This window comes from Ochlerotatus camptorhynchus, unplaced genomic scaffold (assembly GCF_037179485.1).
Source record: "Ochlerotatus camptorhynchus isolate MF236.1 unplaced genomic scaffold, CSIRO-AGI_Acam_v1.1 ptg000150l, whole genome shotgun sequence".
NCBI lineage: Eukaryota > Metazoa > Arthropoda > Insecta > Diptera > Culicidae > Ochlerotatus > Ochlerotatus camptorhynchus.
The window spans coordinates 3,560,796-3,577,500 of NW_027040640.1; the positions used below are offsets into that span (position 1 = coordinate 3,560,796).

The window sequence follows — 16,705 nt, forward strand, 5'->3', positions numbered from 1 at the left end:
TGTAAAGTTGTTTATTATTTTCCTCTGGCTAACCTAAAAAATGTATGAAAGTAGATCTGTCAAAATGAGTTTGACATCGATTTGTTATGTATTTTCCTCGGATATTCACTAACACACTCTCACATATTGCACCAATACAACCGGACGTGAAAATCTCTATTTATCATCAGGGGGGTAAACAAAGTCTTAAAGCACTCAAATTTGACCAATTGAGCTCTCAAGGATGTTGTTTACCCTTCTGAAAATAATAGAATAAGGTATTGCCGAAGCCGTCATTTACCCTATGTGGTGGTAAACTATAACGAACAAAGTTTGGTGCACAGGTAAACAAATGAGGCACGCGACGCCTCTGTTTCAAATATTATACAAATTTTCAATACAATTCCCCTTGTGACGATAAGCAAATACATTGGTAGCCTTTTTGACCACAAAGGTGCTTTCATCGCTTAAAAATTGGTTCGCCAACTAAGCAAAAGAGTGGAATATATTGATAATATAATATATTTGGTATTTTTATAATAGATCATTAAATAATCTTGCAACATATTATACAAATTTAATTAGGGGAAATGACGGCTTCGGCATGACAGACTATTTTCGGTAACCCAAATTGAAACACTATTTTCACTGGATTTTCTTACGAAAACACTTCGCTGAATGCATGCAAACGATTCTTTATGCTTTCAGCTTCAATTTGACTATATTTTTACCACTGAGAAAAAGCAATCTAGCAGGTTTTCTTGAAATGAAACACACGCACTACAAATTGTAGCTGATTTCGAGTTGCCGATAATAGAACAGCAGATTTACATGCAGTTCAAATGGAACGGTTGCCGAAGAAAAACTGGTTGCCGACAATACTCGCTCTCACTAGAGAAGATTGGAGCTTTGTAAAAGCGTTTCAAAACAGTTTTTGACAATTCTTTCAACTGAAATTGTTAGAGCAGCTGGCAGCAAAAGATTGTAAACAAACCAATACTGCATATGTGTGCGTTCCATAGAGAAAAAGGCTATAGAAAGAAGGTCGCTGCTTAGGTTGCCGAGAATACGTAAATTCCCTTTTTTGGTATTTTTATAATAGATCATTAAATAATCTTGCAACATATTATATAAATTTAATTAAATAAAAAAATAGCAAATAGAGAAAAAATCAAATTGCACTTTAAGGTGGATATATTTTTTACTTTTTTTCTATAAGGGAAATGGCTCTAATGTTGACCTATGGATCTAAGATTGGGCCCATCGCTAAAAATCTGCTATTTATCAATTTTATCTAGATGAACGCGTCATTATGGTACTAATGGATATTTTTGGTCGCTATTGAAAATTTGGTCGATTTCTGAATTGGACCAAATTAGGGGCATTTAGGCCGAAATTACATCCATTTCCCCTAATTCAATAAAAACACATTGCTAGCAAACATTGAATCAATTTCAATAAAAAATAATCGATTTGGATTGTTGGCCAACTACTCCTATGTTCGACGAGGAGTGTCAGAAGGTTTTAGACAAGAAGAAAGCAGCGTGGGCGATGATGCTTCAACAAGGGACCCGTCAGCATCTGATTGGTGGAGAGTCGATCACTTTCAATGTTTAAATTATTTTGCTTGAAAAATATTAATTTTCTTGCCATTGTTTACATCCTCTCAACACCGCTCACAAATTGGCGCCTTCTTTTTCCAAAGCAAAAATGAGAACTTGTTTATGACTTTTTCCTTATGTGAAAAGGAGGGGATGGTCACAACAAATTCTAACATCAGACAAACAAAGGAATTCGTAGATCGCCTGCATGTAGGGAAGATCACGGGTTCCCAATACATCTCTTACTTCACGGAAGGGTTGTCTACCTCAGGCCACCGCCCAATAGAATTACTTGTCCAATCTTTTTGCCAACTTAAAAGAGAACTCTGACGTATTGAAGGGGAAAATTCATCATGTGAAATCTCGCCTTGTTGTGCGCCCACCTTTGCGAGAGAGTCTGTCTTCTCATTGCCTGGGATTGAGCAATGTGAGGGGACCCATCAAAGGAAATCATACATGATCTTTCGACCAGCAAACTCATCTGCTCCCTTACCTTTGAAAGGAAATAAGATGAGTGCCTATCTTGTTTCATCGACCGAATAGCCTCAATCGAACTGAAACTATCCGAGAAGATGAAGTAATGGTCTGTGGGCGTGTCGAAAATCATCCCCAATGTGTTGATTGCTGCTATCTCAGCAACATAAACGGAACAAGGTTCCTGAAGTTTCCGGAAGGCGGTTGAGTATTCATTGAAGACACCGAAGCCAGTGGATCCATCAAAGCGTGATCCATCAGTGATACATCTTCTATTGCAATTGACTTTTTGGGACTTTTCAGCAAAAATACGGGGAATTGAGATAGGTCGAAGCTATCAGCAGTCGATTTATGTGTTTCTGCAAATGTCTTTGTCTTTTGTCTCTCTTTATTAGTCTTTTGTATGTCTTGTCCCCCCGTTTCGATGAGTCTTATCGTCGCCCACTGGTCACCATAGCCGGTCGAACTCCAGACGAATCTAAACCCGCACTACCGTTCATACTGGCGACAACGATACCCCACTCCTCCCCTGATCCTATCGTTCGACAATGTAGAGTAAAGCGGGGCAAAAGTACGCACTGGTTCAAAAAGGCAGGTAAACGAAATGATGGACCAATGATTGTGAGTAGGATTGAAGCCTCTACTCAATACAAGCTTACTAGAAAAATATTGTGAATTTAGAATAATCGACCTAACGGTTGTCATAAGAAGCATGTAATTTTTTTGATTTTGGCAATTTGGTATAAAATTACAATTTTTTGGAAGCGGTATTAAGATACCGTGGATGAAGATTATGACCTAAGTATTTCAGTATTATGATTGATCTATATGATAAGTATTTTAAGTATGTATCTGCAGACGATACAGGAAAGACGTAATTAATGGGAGACCCTTTTCATTATTGACTTCGAGTGAATGACAGGTTCTATCATAATTTTTCAAAATCGAAACGATATGTCCACTACTCAGGAACTTATAGAACCTGTTTTCAATCTTTAATTAGTAGGATTCAGTGTAATAATATTACCGAATATATTAATTACATCAGATTTGTATGATTTTAATGTTAATTTTTTAACCAGTGGGGCAAAAGTACACAGTCAGAACCATTTTACTTAATCAAAAAATTAATAAAAAAATCCATGATTTTTCAAAAAGCTATCCATAAGAATTGACTCACGGTTATAAAATAAAATGTAATGTTACGGTAATAAAAGATACGTGAATTTTAAAACTAAGTGCATACTCTTGCCCCACTTTACTCTACCCCTCTTACCTCGGGTAAGCCACGAGTATTAGGCTCACCTACTACAATGAAACAATGAACAATGAATGATCGGCTCCGTAAAATTAACGCGATTGAGCTTTCCAAATAATCGAACTAAATAAAAAAAATTGCTAAAAAGGTCCATACCGGCCTATAAGCGGGCTTCGTGGTTGCTTGGGTGCGATTAACACGCAGAGGCGGAGAACCAAGACAGCAGGAGGAATGATTTCCCCACAATAAGTGAAGTTAAGGATGGTATCAAACAGCTAAAACGGAAGTTATTAAAATGGGTTCAATTAAGTTGGCAACTTCAACATTGTGCTAGAAGGTAGTAGTAGTAAAATTCTTCTTTATTTTTGATTTGTTATGTGGTTTACAATTGCTAATACAGGGCAAGAGGTTAGCCAGAAGGGCTCTTCATCTTTGGTGAACTTTTTGATTTTGTGTTGTACATGTTGCGTTTTACTGTGTAATGTTTTTCAATTTTCTTCTTGTGAATTATGTTGTTTGACGTTACTTAACCTAACTTAACCTAACGTGCCAGATCCCTGACGATCTGTTGGTCGGATTGCCTACAGCAATCTCTGAACCTTGCGATGGAGGCAGCTCTCCGTAACTCCAGTGTCTGAAGACCAGCCTGGCGGTGGACCTCAGAGTTTCTAGTCCACGGTGGACTGTTGAGGATCATTTTCAGGATCTTGTTCTGGATCCTTTGAAGTTTAAGATGATGGCTTTTTTCGCAACTCTCCCAGATTGGCATCCCGTATTATATTACGGGAAGGATGATTTGTTTGTAGACAGCAAGCTTATTTTTTAGGGACAGGGACAGGGACCTCCTGTTGATGAGTGGATACAACGATCTTATCAAGATGTTGCACTTGGTTTTGGTTTTGTCAACGTGCTCCCTGAAAACAAGCTTACTGTCTAATGTTAGCCCGAGGTACACGACCTCTTTGGACCATTCCACCATTGAGCCGTTTAAGCAGATCTTATTATTTTCAGACGGAACAAGTCTGGGAGATTTTGAGTGTGGAAAAATGATGACCTGGGTCTTTGCCGCGTTGATACGGATCTTCCAGCTGTTGAAATATTCAGACAGGACGTCCAGGCCTCTCTGAAGTTTGGCAGTCAGAGCTCTGATGACCCTACCCTTGTAGACGATGGATGTGTCATCTGCGAACAGAGACAACGATCCACCATCAGGGAGAGCCGGCATATCGGAGGTGAACAGGTTGAATAGAATGGGGCCAAGGATGCTTCCTTGTGGAACTCCGGCACCGATGTTGAAAGCATCCGATGTGACGCTATTCAGAGAGACTCGATAGATAATTGTTTATTATCTTCACTAGGAAGATTGGAAGACCGTAGTGCTGCAATTTGAACACCGTGCCATCATGCCAGACATTGTCGAACGCTTTTTCAACGTCCAACAACGCCATGGCATATGTTTTCGAAACAGACTTGTTCCGTCTGAGAATGTTTGTCGCTCGAGTCAGCTGGTGGACGGTCGAACGACCTTTCCGAAAACCAAACTGTTCCTCGAGTAAGATGTTGTTTTGTTCGGCAGATGTTAGGAGCCGGTGGTAGACTGCTCTTTCGAACAGTTTTGATAACCCTGAGAGAAGGCTGATTGGTCGATAACTTGAAGGAGAGGACGGATCCTTCCGAGGTTTCCGGATCGGTATGACTTTAGCTGACTTCCAACACGAGGGAAGTAGCCAAGTCTGAGGCACTGATTAAAAATCAGTGCCAGATGGTTGTAGAATCTGGAACTCAAGTGTTTGAGTTCCAGATTCAGGATGTTGAAACATGGGGCCTTCATGTTTTTAGATGATTTGATATAGGCCAACAGTTCGTCAGCCGTAATCTCGGATTCCTCTGGAAAAATGTTAGCTGACGAAGTGTTGACCTATCGCGGCAGTCTTCTCTTCAGGAGTTATCAGATGAACCACTGGGTCGCCGGGTGGGGTCAGTGGTGGAATAGGCCTGGGCTTGTTTTTAAGAATTTTCGTTAGTTTCCAGAAGAGAGAGCGGATCTTGTTAGTAAAATCTTGATTTCTAAGGTCCACCATCCTGGCTTGGATGGTTTTTGTAAGACGATTGCAATGGGTCTTCAAGGCACGCAAACCAAAACGCTGGTATTGCCTTCGGATGGAGTTACGAAGTCTGATGAGATCTTTGGTAATTCTATCAAGGTTCAGAGTATTGCTCACCTTTCTGGATACTGGCACGTGTTGGTCCCTGGCCCGGGATATCGCCTCCTCGATGGAACACAGACACCGGTCAACGTTTTCGGGCGTCTCCGGAAGGACACCGTAGGTGACACAGTTTTGGAACTACTCCCAGCTGACACGATCGTAGTTGCGTCGGGAAGCTTGGAATCGGTTGACAGATAAGCCTACTTCGGCCACCACCGGATAGTGGTCCGAACTCAGCTCCTGATGGGTCACAGGTAGCGAGATGTTGTCTCCCATCTTGCTGATGAGGATGTCAATGGTGGAGTGAACGCCAGACCGGCTCAACCGGGTGGGAGAGTCCGGCACTAATATGATGTAGCGAGCCTCTTGCAGGTCGTCGTTCAGGATGGTGCCGTTTTGGTTGCGTCAAGCCTGGTGTTTGGCGTTCAGGTCGCCAGCGATGATGTACTTTTCGTGCCGTCGAGTTAGTTTGATGATGTCCCTCCGCAGGTCTGCTGCCGACCCGTCCCTGATGGTGACTTGCTTGGGCAGTAGGTCGCAATGATGGTGATAGGGCCGACAGGAGTGGAGACTTCTACGCCTAAAGCTTCGATGGTTTTTAGCTGGAAGCTCGGCAGAAGCCGACAGCACATGTTTCTCCTTACAGCAATGGCAAGGCCCCCCCCGGTGCTGGTTCGATCAAGTCTTAGAAGCCGGAAGTCAGGAAGGTAGACGTTTACCTCCGGTTTCAGGTGGGTTTCGGTGATAACGGCAATGTCGATGTTTTGTTTGTTGAGGAAGTCAACGAACTCGATGATCTTGCTCTTGAGCGAGCAAGCGTTCCAGTTGGCGATCTTGATGGTTTCACGGGCCATAATTGTCGATGAAACGTGATGCAGCAAGTTCTGGTTCTGGTTCTGCAGGAGCGCTTGATAATGATTGTTTCTGCCATGATAGTAATGAGTTCCTCTGTTGTGAGTAGCTCTTCGTTTTCATGCGATGGTGGGGCATCATCTCGACGCCAGGATAGTGCCGGGGGAGAGGACAAAACCGTTGCCGCATAGGACTGACGGCTCGGATTAGCCGGATGGTTTGGCACCTCAGCAGTTGGCGGGACCGATGCAGCAGCAGTAGCAGCAGCAGCCAAACGGTTGTTGAGCGGTAGTGGCGGAAGAATCGGAATCGGACGCCGTTGGCTAATGACGGAGAAATTCTGCTAATTGCGTGCCGGTAGCTTTTTCCGACCCGGCTGGTTCTACATGGAGGCCCTTTTGCGGATATCCATGAATTCCGCACGCTTCGGACAAGATTTGCTGGTAGCTCGATGTGCTGCACCACAGTTGGCGCATTGTGGATCGGCGTTCTCCAAGCTCTCGCATTCTTCGGGTGCGTGTTGTTTGCCACATTCGTTGCAGCGATGAGCCATGTGGTAATTTTTGGTCCCATGCTCAAACATGAGGCAGTTTGAGCATTGGGTGACGTTACGGGGGCGAGGTTGATAGCGTTCCCACTTAACCACGAAGTGGAAAAGCTCCCGAATACACTGCAGGTCCTTCAAACACGTTGTGTTTCGCTCGGGGTGAACCAAATACAGCTGGTCACGGTACTTGCGGGAGGCGTCGTGCCGATTCATCCTGAAGACTTGCGATGGCTTTAGGCCGTTCTTCTTCAGCTCATCCGACAGCACGACCACCTTGAGCGGCTTGTCCTCCTCGACGTCGTGAGAGAAATACTCCCATTTTTCCTGCTTCAGCAGCACTTCAACGGCCTTGTAGTCCTTCTTTGCTGGTACCATCAGCATGATGCCTTTAGTGCACAGGCGCATGGTGCACTTCAAGAAGCCTTTCTCGATGTAGTACTCGATGTTTTCCCAAAGTCCAGGCGGGAATCCCTTGACAAAAAAGGGTGCTTCTTTATTTCCGGTTCATCCCCTTGTGCTAGAAGGTGTTTGAAATGGGCGGGTTTTACCATGGGGGGGGGGGGTCGCAATCTTCAATAAATCCAGCCGGTTCATCTGTTTCGCTGTCAACGTGAACATTATCGGAAGAACGATCCAGGTGGTGGCAGTACACCAGGCTGAAACGTGGATTAATAGCCTCGGAATTTTCTAAACGAAGTGGAACATACTTAGTTACAAATTCCAGCAAAAGAAAATGATGCAGTCCCGTAACAAGCACTATTGCTCACATTTCAGTTGCAATTATAATAGCATCCACAGAACGGAAGTCTAGAGCAAAACAACTCAAGACTGGTAGCGCTGATAATTGCATGTTGCATACGTAACTGCAGTTGGCACTCGGTCCGTCGTCGTCATAATAACCAGTCATATACTTTGCAATGGCACACATGGCCATGGGGAGGAAACTGATTAGACAGCAGTCCGTATCATACACACACTCAACTTTTGATGATGATGATGATGATTCCGGTCCAGTTGTATGACAATGCAGTATGCATATCAAGGCATCACGTCTTGTTTACAATTATACGGAATGATACGATGAACAACGGGGGAACGGTTAGGGTTGTATCATACAATGAGAATCGGTTAATAAATTTCACCCGCAGGTCTATCATAATATTTGAACACACTTTTACGATTGAACTCATCAGACCCGGTTAACTATTTTAATATCGTCATTATTTCCAGTCAGTGGATACACCCCAGCAACCATATTGCAATTAACAAACAAAACAACGTCCGGCTACCCTTCGCGGCACATCCTCCAACGATCAATTGTTTGTAGCAATAACAAACAGTCCGTCAGTCGCTACTGCAATGCAAACAAGCCCTCTCCCCATATTTCTTCACAACAACCCATTCACCCCCTTCGACAGAGGGTCGCATATATGCTCACATTAAAGCAAGCTTAATCAGTGGAAGTTTTACGAGATGTTTTGCTCGCGTAACGATGCTATTGATGTTGATGTTTCCCCTGCTGCTGATGATAATGGAGCATACTGAATGGTCACCATCGACCATCGCATCATATATGTGACAGTCACGCAGCGAGTGGGTAAAATACGATACTGATAATGGGGTGCGATATCTGGTTTCCCACTTCTGGTGCACGGTCGATCAGATCGACTCAACATTGGGTGGTTTTTCACTTGAATTCGGAAAAACGTAGGTTACTCATAGACTGAGTTAAATTTTATAGGAATGTACTAATAGACTGAGTGAAACATCTCCAGATTTTCCTCATACAGTAACCCCTCCATATATCACCGTCGACCCACCGACCGCTATTTCTCGGCTGTCATTCAACGAATTGAGCTAACTTTCTGTAGATAACTAGTTTATTGTTGACACTAATCACATACAAAAAACTTAGCGTAATTGGTCGAATGACAGCCGAAAAACAGCGTTGGGTCGACGGTACTCAGTCTATGAGTAACCTACGTTTTTTTTGCGAATTTAAGTGTACGAAACTCAAGTTTGAGTTCGTGCAATCGGTCGTGTGACCCAGCATACGATGCGTTATGCGGGAGAATCTACCTCTTGCATTGCATTTGCGTCGCAACTGCTCTTACACTGCTCGCACGAGTGAACGAGCATTAATGGTGACGATTATGAACACTTTTTCTTTTAAGGTAAAAGTGGATAGAATCCACAAATGGCCGCTATTTTGTTTTTGTTTTTACCTCGCCACTTTGAATTTTCGATGACACGAATCTCATAAACTATAAAGATTTCGTGCAGAAAATTGTAATCACATGTATGCTGCAGTGCAGCGAAAGAGTGATTATAGTTTTGCACACGAGATCTTTATGGTTTCTGAGATTTGTGTCATCAAAAATTCGAGAAGTGGTAAGGCAAAGTAACCAAAATAGCGGCCATTTGTGGATTGCATCAGCTTTCACCTTAATGGAACAGCATACGGTCGGTGATGTTGACAGTTGGAGGTGAAATTGGGTTGATGTGGGTCTCACGTTGTTGTTTGATTAATGATAATGATCGGTTATGAGCGGGAATGGTTCCTAAAGTGATATACGTTGAAGTTAGTCGTTTATGCCATGCTGATGATTTTGAAATTATGGTCGGTTCAGATAACATTTATACTGTGGAAAAGTTCTATTCACATCCACATATTTGGATTGGTATGTTAAAACAATAAGGATTCACAGTTCCAAAAAAATCAGGGTTGTTCCGAGAACTTCAAGAACGTCCAGAACTACAGATAAGTTTGACGATAGTATATGTTAGGTTTCCATAGCTTTAGCGCAGTTCCAGAGATTTCAGAAAAAAATCAAGAACTTTAGTGAAGATCAAAGAACCTCATGACAATTCCAATAAATCAGGGAAATTGCAGATGTTATCAAAATACCAATTGAGTTTTAAGATCTTAAGGGCACTTAGCTTTTACTTCGGGCAGTTCTTTCATGAATATCAGAAAAATGGCGAGAACTTCATGGAAGTTCAGAAAGCCTTAGGTGTAATTCATTTTACGGCAGTTACTTAAATTTGGGAAAATAACGATAACCTTCAAGAAGTTCAAAAATTAGGGATAGACCCCCTTTAAAACAATGTTTTTACCATAACTTTTTTGTTTGAATATTTAATGTTCTACAAAGTAGTAAGTGTTTTAAAAATGCACATTTTTGCTGTAGGGAGCAAATCCCTATATCAAATCGCTCTATGATTTCATCCCACTGTGAAATGTCGAGAAGTTTAGAAATTTTCAACGCAGTTTCAGTGATTTCAAAGCAAATCCAGGAAACTTTAAAGAAGTATCGAAGAATGTAAGAAACTGCCAAGACTTTCGGGGAAGTTTAAGAAACAAACTGCGGGATAATAATGGAAGTTCTGAGAACTTTTATAAATTTTCTGGAACTTCAGATACGCTCCTAAAACTTCAAGATGGTTCCATCAGCTTCAGAGAAACTGCACGTATTTTAAGCAGTTCTATAAGCTTCTGGGATATCCAGAGAACTTCATGGAAGGCAAGAAAACTTCAGGGAAATGGAGGAACATTGAATACATTTCCAGAGCCTCAGGGAAGCTTGGGCTAGAGATCTTCAGAGAAGCTTAGAGATCTTAACTTAGTTACAAATCCTGGGCACCTCCAGTGCTGCAAAGGGCCAACGTGAAAGACTTCCATCATGGGCGGCTGCTTTAGAGATCTTCTGGGCAGTCTCAATAATTTCAAGAAAGGCCAGGACTATTGGGGAAGCCCAATGATCTGTAAATATTAGCTTCGATAAAAATTCAGGACAGCTCCATAAATATCAGAAAAAAATTCGACAATCTTCAAGAAGGTTAGGGTAGAAAAGATCAAACATATTTTGGGAATAATTCATAAGACCAGTGACTTTCGAAGAAGTGTAAAGATTTCTAGGACATTTCCTTTTTATTTGAGGGCAGATGCAAGAACTTCAGGGTAGCTTCGAAAACATCAGCAGGAAGTGTCAGAGTACTCAGGGCAATTGAATTAACTTCAAGGAAATTTCACAAACTTTACAGGCGATCGGAGAAACGCAGGGGATTTCCGAATATTTCAGCAAAGTTCCCAGATCTTCAGGGGAGTACAGAGAACTTCAGAGATGCATTGAGATTTCTAGGCAGTTTAATTATTTTCAGACCTGTTTCGCTTTGAAGTAACAGAGAACTTCAGAGCAGTTGCATTCCAGGAACTTTCAAGAAATTGGTTCAAGAAGATGGAGTTCAGGAAAATTGTCGAAACGTTAGAGAGGTTCCGAAAAATTCCAGACAATTTTCATCACGTTGGAAAAACTTCAGGCAACTTAGAGAACTTTATTGATGTTCAGACACCTTTCGGGCGGTTTCAATAACTTCCGATGTTCTTCTTTAGCTTTTGCTACGTCCCTACTAGGATTTTGCGCCAGCCCTCAACTTAATATTCTTCGAGCACTTCCACAGTTGTTAGTTGAGGGCTTTCTAAGCAAGTAGCATTTTTGCATTACTTCTTCTTCTTCTTCGCATTTCAAGCTTATTGCGTATGGCATATTAGCTTATTGCGTTCTCTCAACTTAGTGTTCTAGATGCACTTCCACAGTTATTAATTGAGAGCTTTCGATGCCTGTACCATTTTTGCATTAGTATAATTGTGTGGCAAGTACAATCATACTCTATGCCCAGGGAAGTCCCCGAAAAATTCCTAGACCGGACCGGGAATCGAACCCAGTCATCTCCAGCATGGACTTGCTTTGTAGCTGTACCTTTGCCGACTGAGCTAAGGGAGGTCCCAGCATTTTTGCATTAGTATATTCTATATCGCAATTAGAAACAGTGTGACGGCGATAATTGACCTCTACGGAACAACCATCTCCTCGATGAAGGGCTGTGACTGTGTGTTGCAGACCTCGACACGGAATGAACAATCCGTGAGGAAGTTTTTAACGAGCTCGACCATGGGACCTTTCAGTCCCCAGCTGACTAGTTGCTTCAGGACGAGAGGTGTCCATGCCCTATTGATGGTCTTGGAAATATCGAGAGAGAGAGAGAGAGAGAGAGAGAGGCCGTTTCGATGTGACTGCTGCTGCTGTTGGCCTCCTGGAGTACGTCTCCAAGCGTCGCAAAGTACGTAGAGGTACCGGTATGGATTCGAGGAGCTTGCTGTCTTCGAGAAACTGCTTCAACCTGCGATTGACCATTCTTTCCATTACCATGGCCATCCAGCAGGTGAGCGTGATGGGCCGATACTTGGAAACGTCTCCGGTGATTTCGTTGGCCTTTGGTATTGGTACGACAAGGCTCTTTTTCCACCGGTCGGGGTACGTCCCATTCAGCCACAGCTGGTTGTCGAACTCAAGAAGTTTGACCTTGCCGGGTACTGTTGCTTGCGCCTCGTTATTCGATGGCTTCACTCTGCATGGTCTGTCTCAAGTTAACTATATTACTAATCAGAACATTCGAATCATGGATTTCGTTTTGGTGAATGAAGCAACGCTCTCTCGATGCCAGTTTGAAAAAGTTGTAGAACCGCTCTCTATTCTTGATGCCAATCATCCCGCTTTTGAAGTAACTAATAGTCTATCGCAGTCTCGGACGAACCTGGACTTGACTTTCACCGCGCTTATTTTGAAGGATTACTTGAAGCGCTTCGCCACACTGACTGGCCATTGAATCCGCTGAATATATTGACATTGGTTGATTTTGTTCTTTCGAAACCACCTTGAGGGAATACACATTTATGACGACTCAAACGTCTAACATCCAAAGTACTCCGAACCTACTTCCAGTCTCGTTGTCCTTTTGCCAAGCAACATTTCTTACGTGCTAGTAACAATTATCGCACGTATAACCGTTATCTGTACAAACGCTACCGCAAACGAACTAAGGAAAATCTACGCAAACATCCACGACATTTTTGGAAATTTGTCAACTCTAAACGGAAGGAGAATGGGTTAACCGTTGAGATATTTCTGGGCAATGAAGTCGCCACTTCCGCTTCGGAAAAGTGCAATTTATTTGCCACTCACTTTAGAAGGGCATTCAATGATTCTACGTCATCTGCACGTCAAATCACAGAAGCGTGTAGAGATACACCTAGTGGGGACTGTTTTCTGAGAAGCTTTACGATCACGTCGAATCAGGTGGACTCCACAATAAACAAATTGGAATAGTCCACAGTCCAGATGGCATATCGTCATGCATCTTGAAAAAATGCGGCGAAGAGTAGATTTTCCCTCTTATGACACTTCTCAACCTATCATTACGGAAGCGTAGTTTTTCCACAAACTGGAAAACGTCAGTCATGTTCCCGTGTTTAAAAAAGGGGAATAACTTCGTTGTGTGCTTGTTCAAAGTTTTTCGAAATCATAATATATGGTGTACCTTTCGACTCCTGCAAGAATTACATTTCTATGGATCAGCACGGTTTCGACCCCAACGAAGCACTCTTCATGACCATCCATCAAGTTGACGAAAGAAATAAAAAGCAACTAGTGAATGTCGTCAGTGGTAGTGATTCATCACCGATCTGGTCATTCCCGACAATCACGACACTCATCTGTGCTCGTTTTGATGCAGTTGCTGCTTTGCTTGCTTATGTGAGTGAGCCCAACAGCTTCCGTTTACTTTTGCCAGCTTTGTTTGTAACTCATACAGTCGCGCCTGCCGAGACAAATTTGGAATGCGTAGGCATTGTTTTAATTTTCTTCTGTCGTTTCGCTTTTTCTCATCATCGTACTGAAGAAGTCTTCACTGTTTTCGTTGTGCTTTTCATCATCGGCAGTGAGTGTTACGTTTTGCCTGTGAGCAGCGACCATTACTGGTGATTGTTGTTTGCCATGGCTCTGCCCCTCACTGCGTGACAAAAGGTTCTGTCAGCGATAGTCGATTGATGCGTTAACGAGTGTCGAGTGAGTGTCATGATATTTTGCATCACTGAAGGTGATGATGGATTTTTCAGATTTCAGATTGCGGGGTTGCTAGTGTAATAGGATGCTTTGTTGATTGTTCATTAACTCTTGATTGCTTGTAATACTTATGAATATTTTAGGTGGAAAAAAGGCGAACGCCTGAGCTTTTCCACATTTATCACTGAGAAGCAACTGTAAACTCTAGAGGGAATTTATATCTGTAATTGTAACCAGTTCGATTTTGTTTGCTAACCTGGATAAAATGTCATATTTAATTATCATACAGATAAAGCGTCCAACTCAAATCTTTGTAGCGGTAAGAGGTGAGACCATCATCATCATCCGTTTTCCCCGGGAAAGTGTAGGAAAATTCACTCAAACTATGAGTGACCTACGTTTTAGCGATTTTGAGTAATCTGAACTTTTTGTCCATGTGTGAATGTTTTGGAAAGTATTTTTTTTCTGTATTATTAAAAAAAACTCACGCCGACCCACGCCGCCACGCCACAGCTACCGAAAGCAAACGGCGTGACACCGCCGCGCTGCCACCGCCGGCAGAAAATAACATATCACGCCGCCGCCGAAAATATTTTCATCGCCGCACAGATCTAATCGACATATTAAAGATCAATCTCCCTTGTATTGAGATTCGAAATTTATGTTTTCTAAAATTTCATATTCAGGATCGGTTGTTATTTATTTATTAAACAAAATCAAAACTTAGTGTTTTAAATTTGAATCGAGTTTTCCATTATCAATCGTCCGGTGCATCCAAAAATAGGCGTTTCTGCAAGAAATGTTGATTGTTCTGAAGACAACACACTTAAACAAATCTATAGAAATTCATTTTGCCGTGGGATGCGGTGAAGAATGGTAGTAAATCGTAATTAAGTGGCTAAAAATTATATGTTTTCGCAAGTTAGTGTGCTATAATATTCAAGAATTGTGTATTATGTGTTACTTTTGTTTATTGTTGTTTTGAACAATTTTGTAGATCGTTTCAAACCGGTAGAAGTTTAAAGTTAATAATTATAAAGTAAAAACTTCTATTGAGGGGTTTCCACGAAAAACGTTCCATATGTCAATGAGATAAAGAAAAGGGCACCTAGTGTCTTCAGCAAAGTTTCTTGTTTTGATATTGTCTCAAACATTGTAGACTTATTTTTTATCAAATCACAATATTGAAAAAAAAAAATCAATATTCCGGGTCGATTTTTTTGTCAATTCTAAAACTGGACAAATTTTCTAGATGAATGATTTTGTATATTTTCTGGATTCCAGGACCGAGCAATTCCATGCCAAATGTTTTAGTAACTTTGAGTAAGAATTAAAAAAAAAGTGAGCTCAAGTGGATCTCACTTCCAGGGGTATTAATCATTGATCTGTGAATGTCCTAATGGCCTTACATGTCCGGAAACTCACTTGTCTAAAATGCAATATTCGCGAGATAACTACTTTTGACCAGCTTGTCACAGTTCTGGACCACTGTGCACCGCATAAATCGAGGAATTACTGTATTTGAATGTTGTTTCCATTACAAAAAACGACAATCCAACCTCATACCACCACCCACCTACCTGGCGAAAGACGTAGTCCACGTCGGTGTCGTAGAGGCTCAGGTTGTCACCACCCTGGAGCACAATCTGCGCCCGGCCCTCGAAGGTGCGAGCCTTCCGGAGCTCGCCGATGACTTTTTCCCGATTTTCACGGAACATCGTCATCGGAATCGCAATGGTTTTACCACCCATCCAAAACGCGGCGTTGGTTGCCATGACTGCTGCTACGCTGCTACTTGTCGGTTGTCTGAAAATAGGTAGAGATAATACGAATACACAATTGATTAGATTTGGTTCTTTTCTGGAGGCCAATTAGCAGTTTTGCTTTTTTTTTTCGGGTGAGGGGAGAGCGGCGATGCGTAGTTAAATTATGTTTACCAGAGTATTTCGAATTGCCTGGGGAACCGTTCGTTCTTGGAGAATGTCGCCACTGCAATGCTACGCTCGAAGTTATTCGAGGACAATTAAGTATTAATTGACCGATTTCTCGTGGGGTCGCGTATCACCGAAAATCGATTGTTTGCCCAATTGTAATAAATCGCATCAACCTGCTGATAGGCACTTTTCAATGGACAATCGAGGGATTGGAAGCCATCAATCACCTCGAGCCCGAGTTTGGAAAGTGATGCCATATTCGGAGTTGGAGCTTCAACATTTAAGCCCAGAAATGAGATCAACAAAACAAATCGTGTGTGCGTTTTTGTGTAGAACCAAAATAAACACAAATCGCAGACGTAAATCTCCTAAACAGAGCAACTCACGCCCATCAGGGTGTCCGCGCTAATCCACTTGGTAAACAGACAGACAAGTACGTTTCAAGGAAAAAAACGTGAAGAAAGGCGAACTTTCGTCGGTCCCCGAGTAGATGAGAATATTAAATCAATAACAAATTATGCTATTAAAATTGGGGAAGAACACCCAACATTGCTATTAGTTTGATAGATCTTCTTCTTCTTCTTCGCATTTCAAGCTTATTGCATATCGCATATTAGCTTGTTGCGTGCTCTCAAATTAGTGTTCTATCTAGATGCACTTCCACAGTTATTAATTGAGAGCTTTCGATGCCTGTACCATTTTTGCATTGGTATAATTGTGTGACAACAAGTCCAATCATACTTCTATGCCCAGGGAAGTCGAGAAATTTTCCAACGCGAAAAATTCCTAGACCGGACCGGGAATTGAACCCAGCCACCTCCAGCATGGTCTTGCTTTGTAGCTGCGCCTTTACCGACTGTGCTAAGGGTGGCCCCTAGATTGATAGATATAAGGGGTAAAATATCAAAATAATAGAAAATAACCGATGGGACCATAACTGATTAATAGCAA

At 42.0% G+C, this 16,705-nt stretch overlaps 1 protein-coding gene across 3 annotated transcripts in view; it reads right to left on the reverse strand.

Moving 5' to 3' along the window:
* Positions 1-15,626, reverse strand: part of Dip-C (dipeptidase C) — a 557,142-nt gene extending 541,516 nt beyond the window's left edge. For all 3 annotated transcript variants that reach the window (XM_065221940.1, XM_065221939.1, XM_065221938.1), the window contains exon 1: positions 15,401-15,626. In XM_065221940.1, the coding sequence (XP_065078012.1) occupies positions 15,401-15,595 (195 nt within the window). In that variant the 5' untranslated portion in view covers positions 15,596-15,626. The remainder of the gene's footprint in view (positions 1-15,400) is intronic.
* Between the last annotated feature and the right edge of the window lie 1,079 nt (positions 15,627-16,705).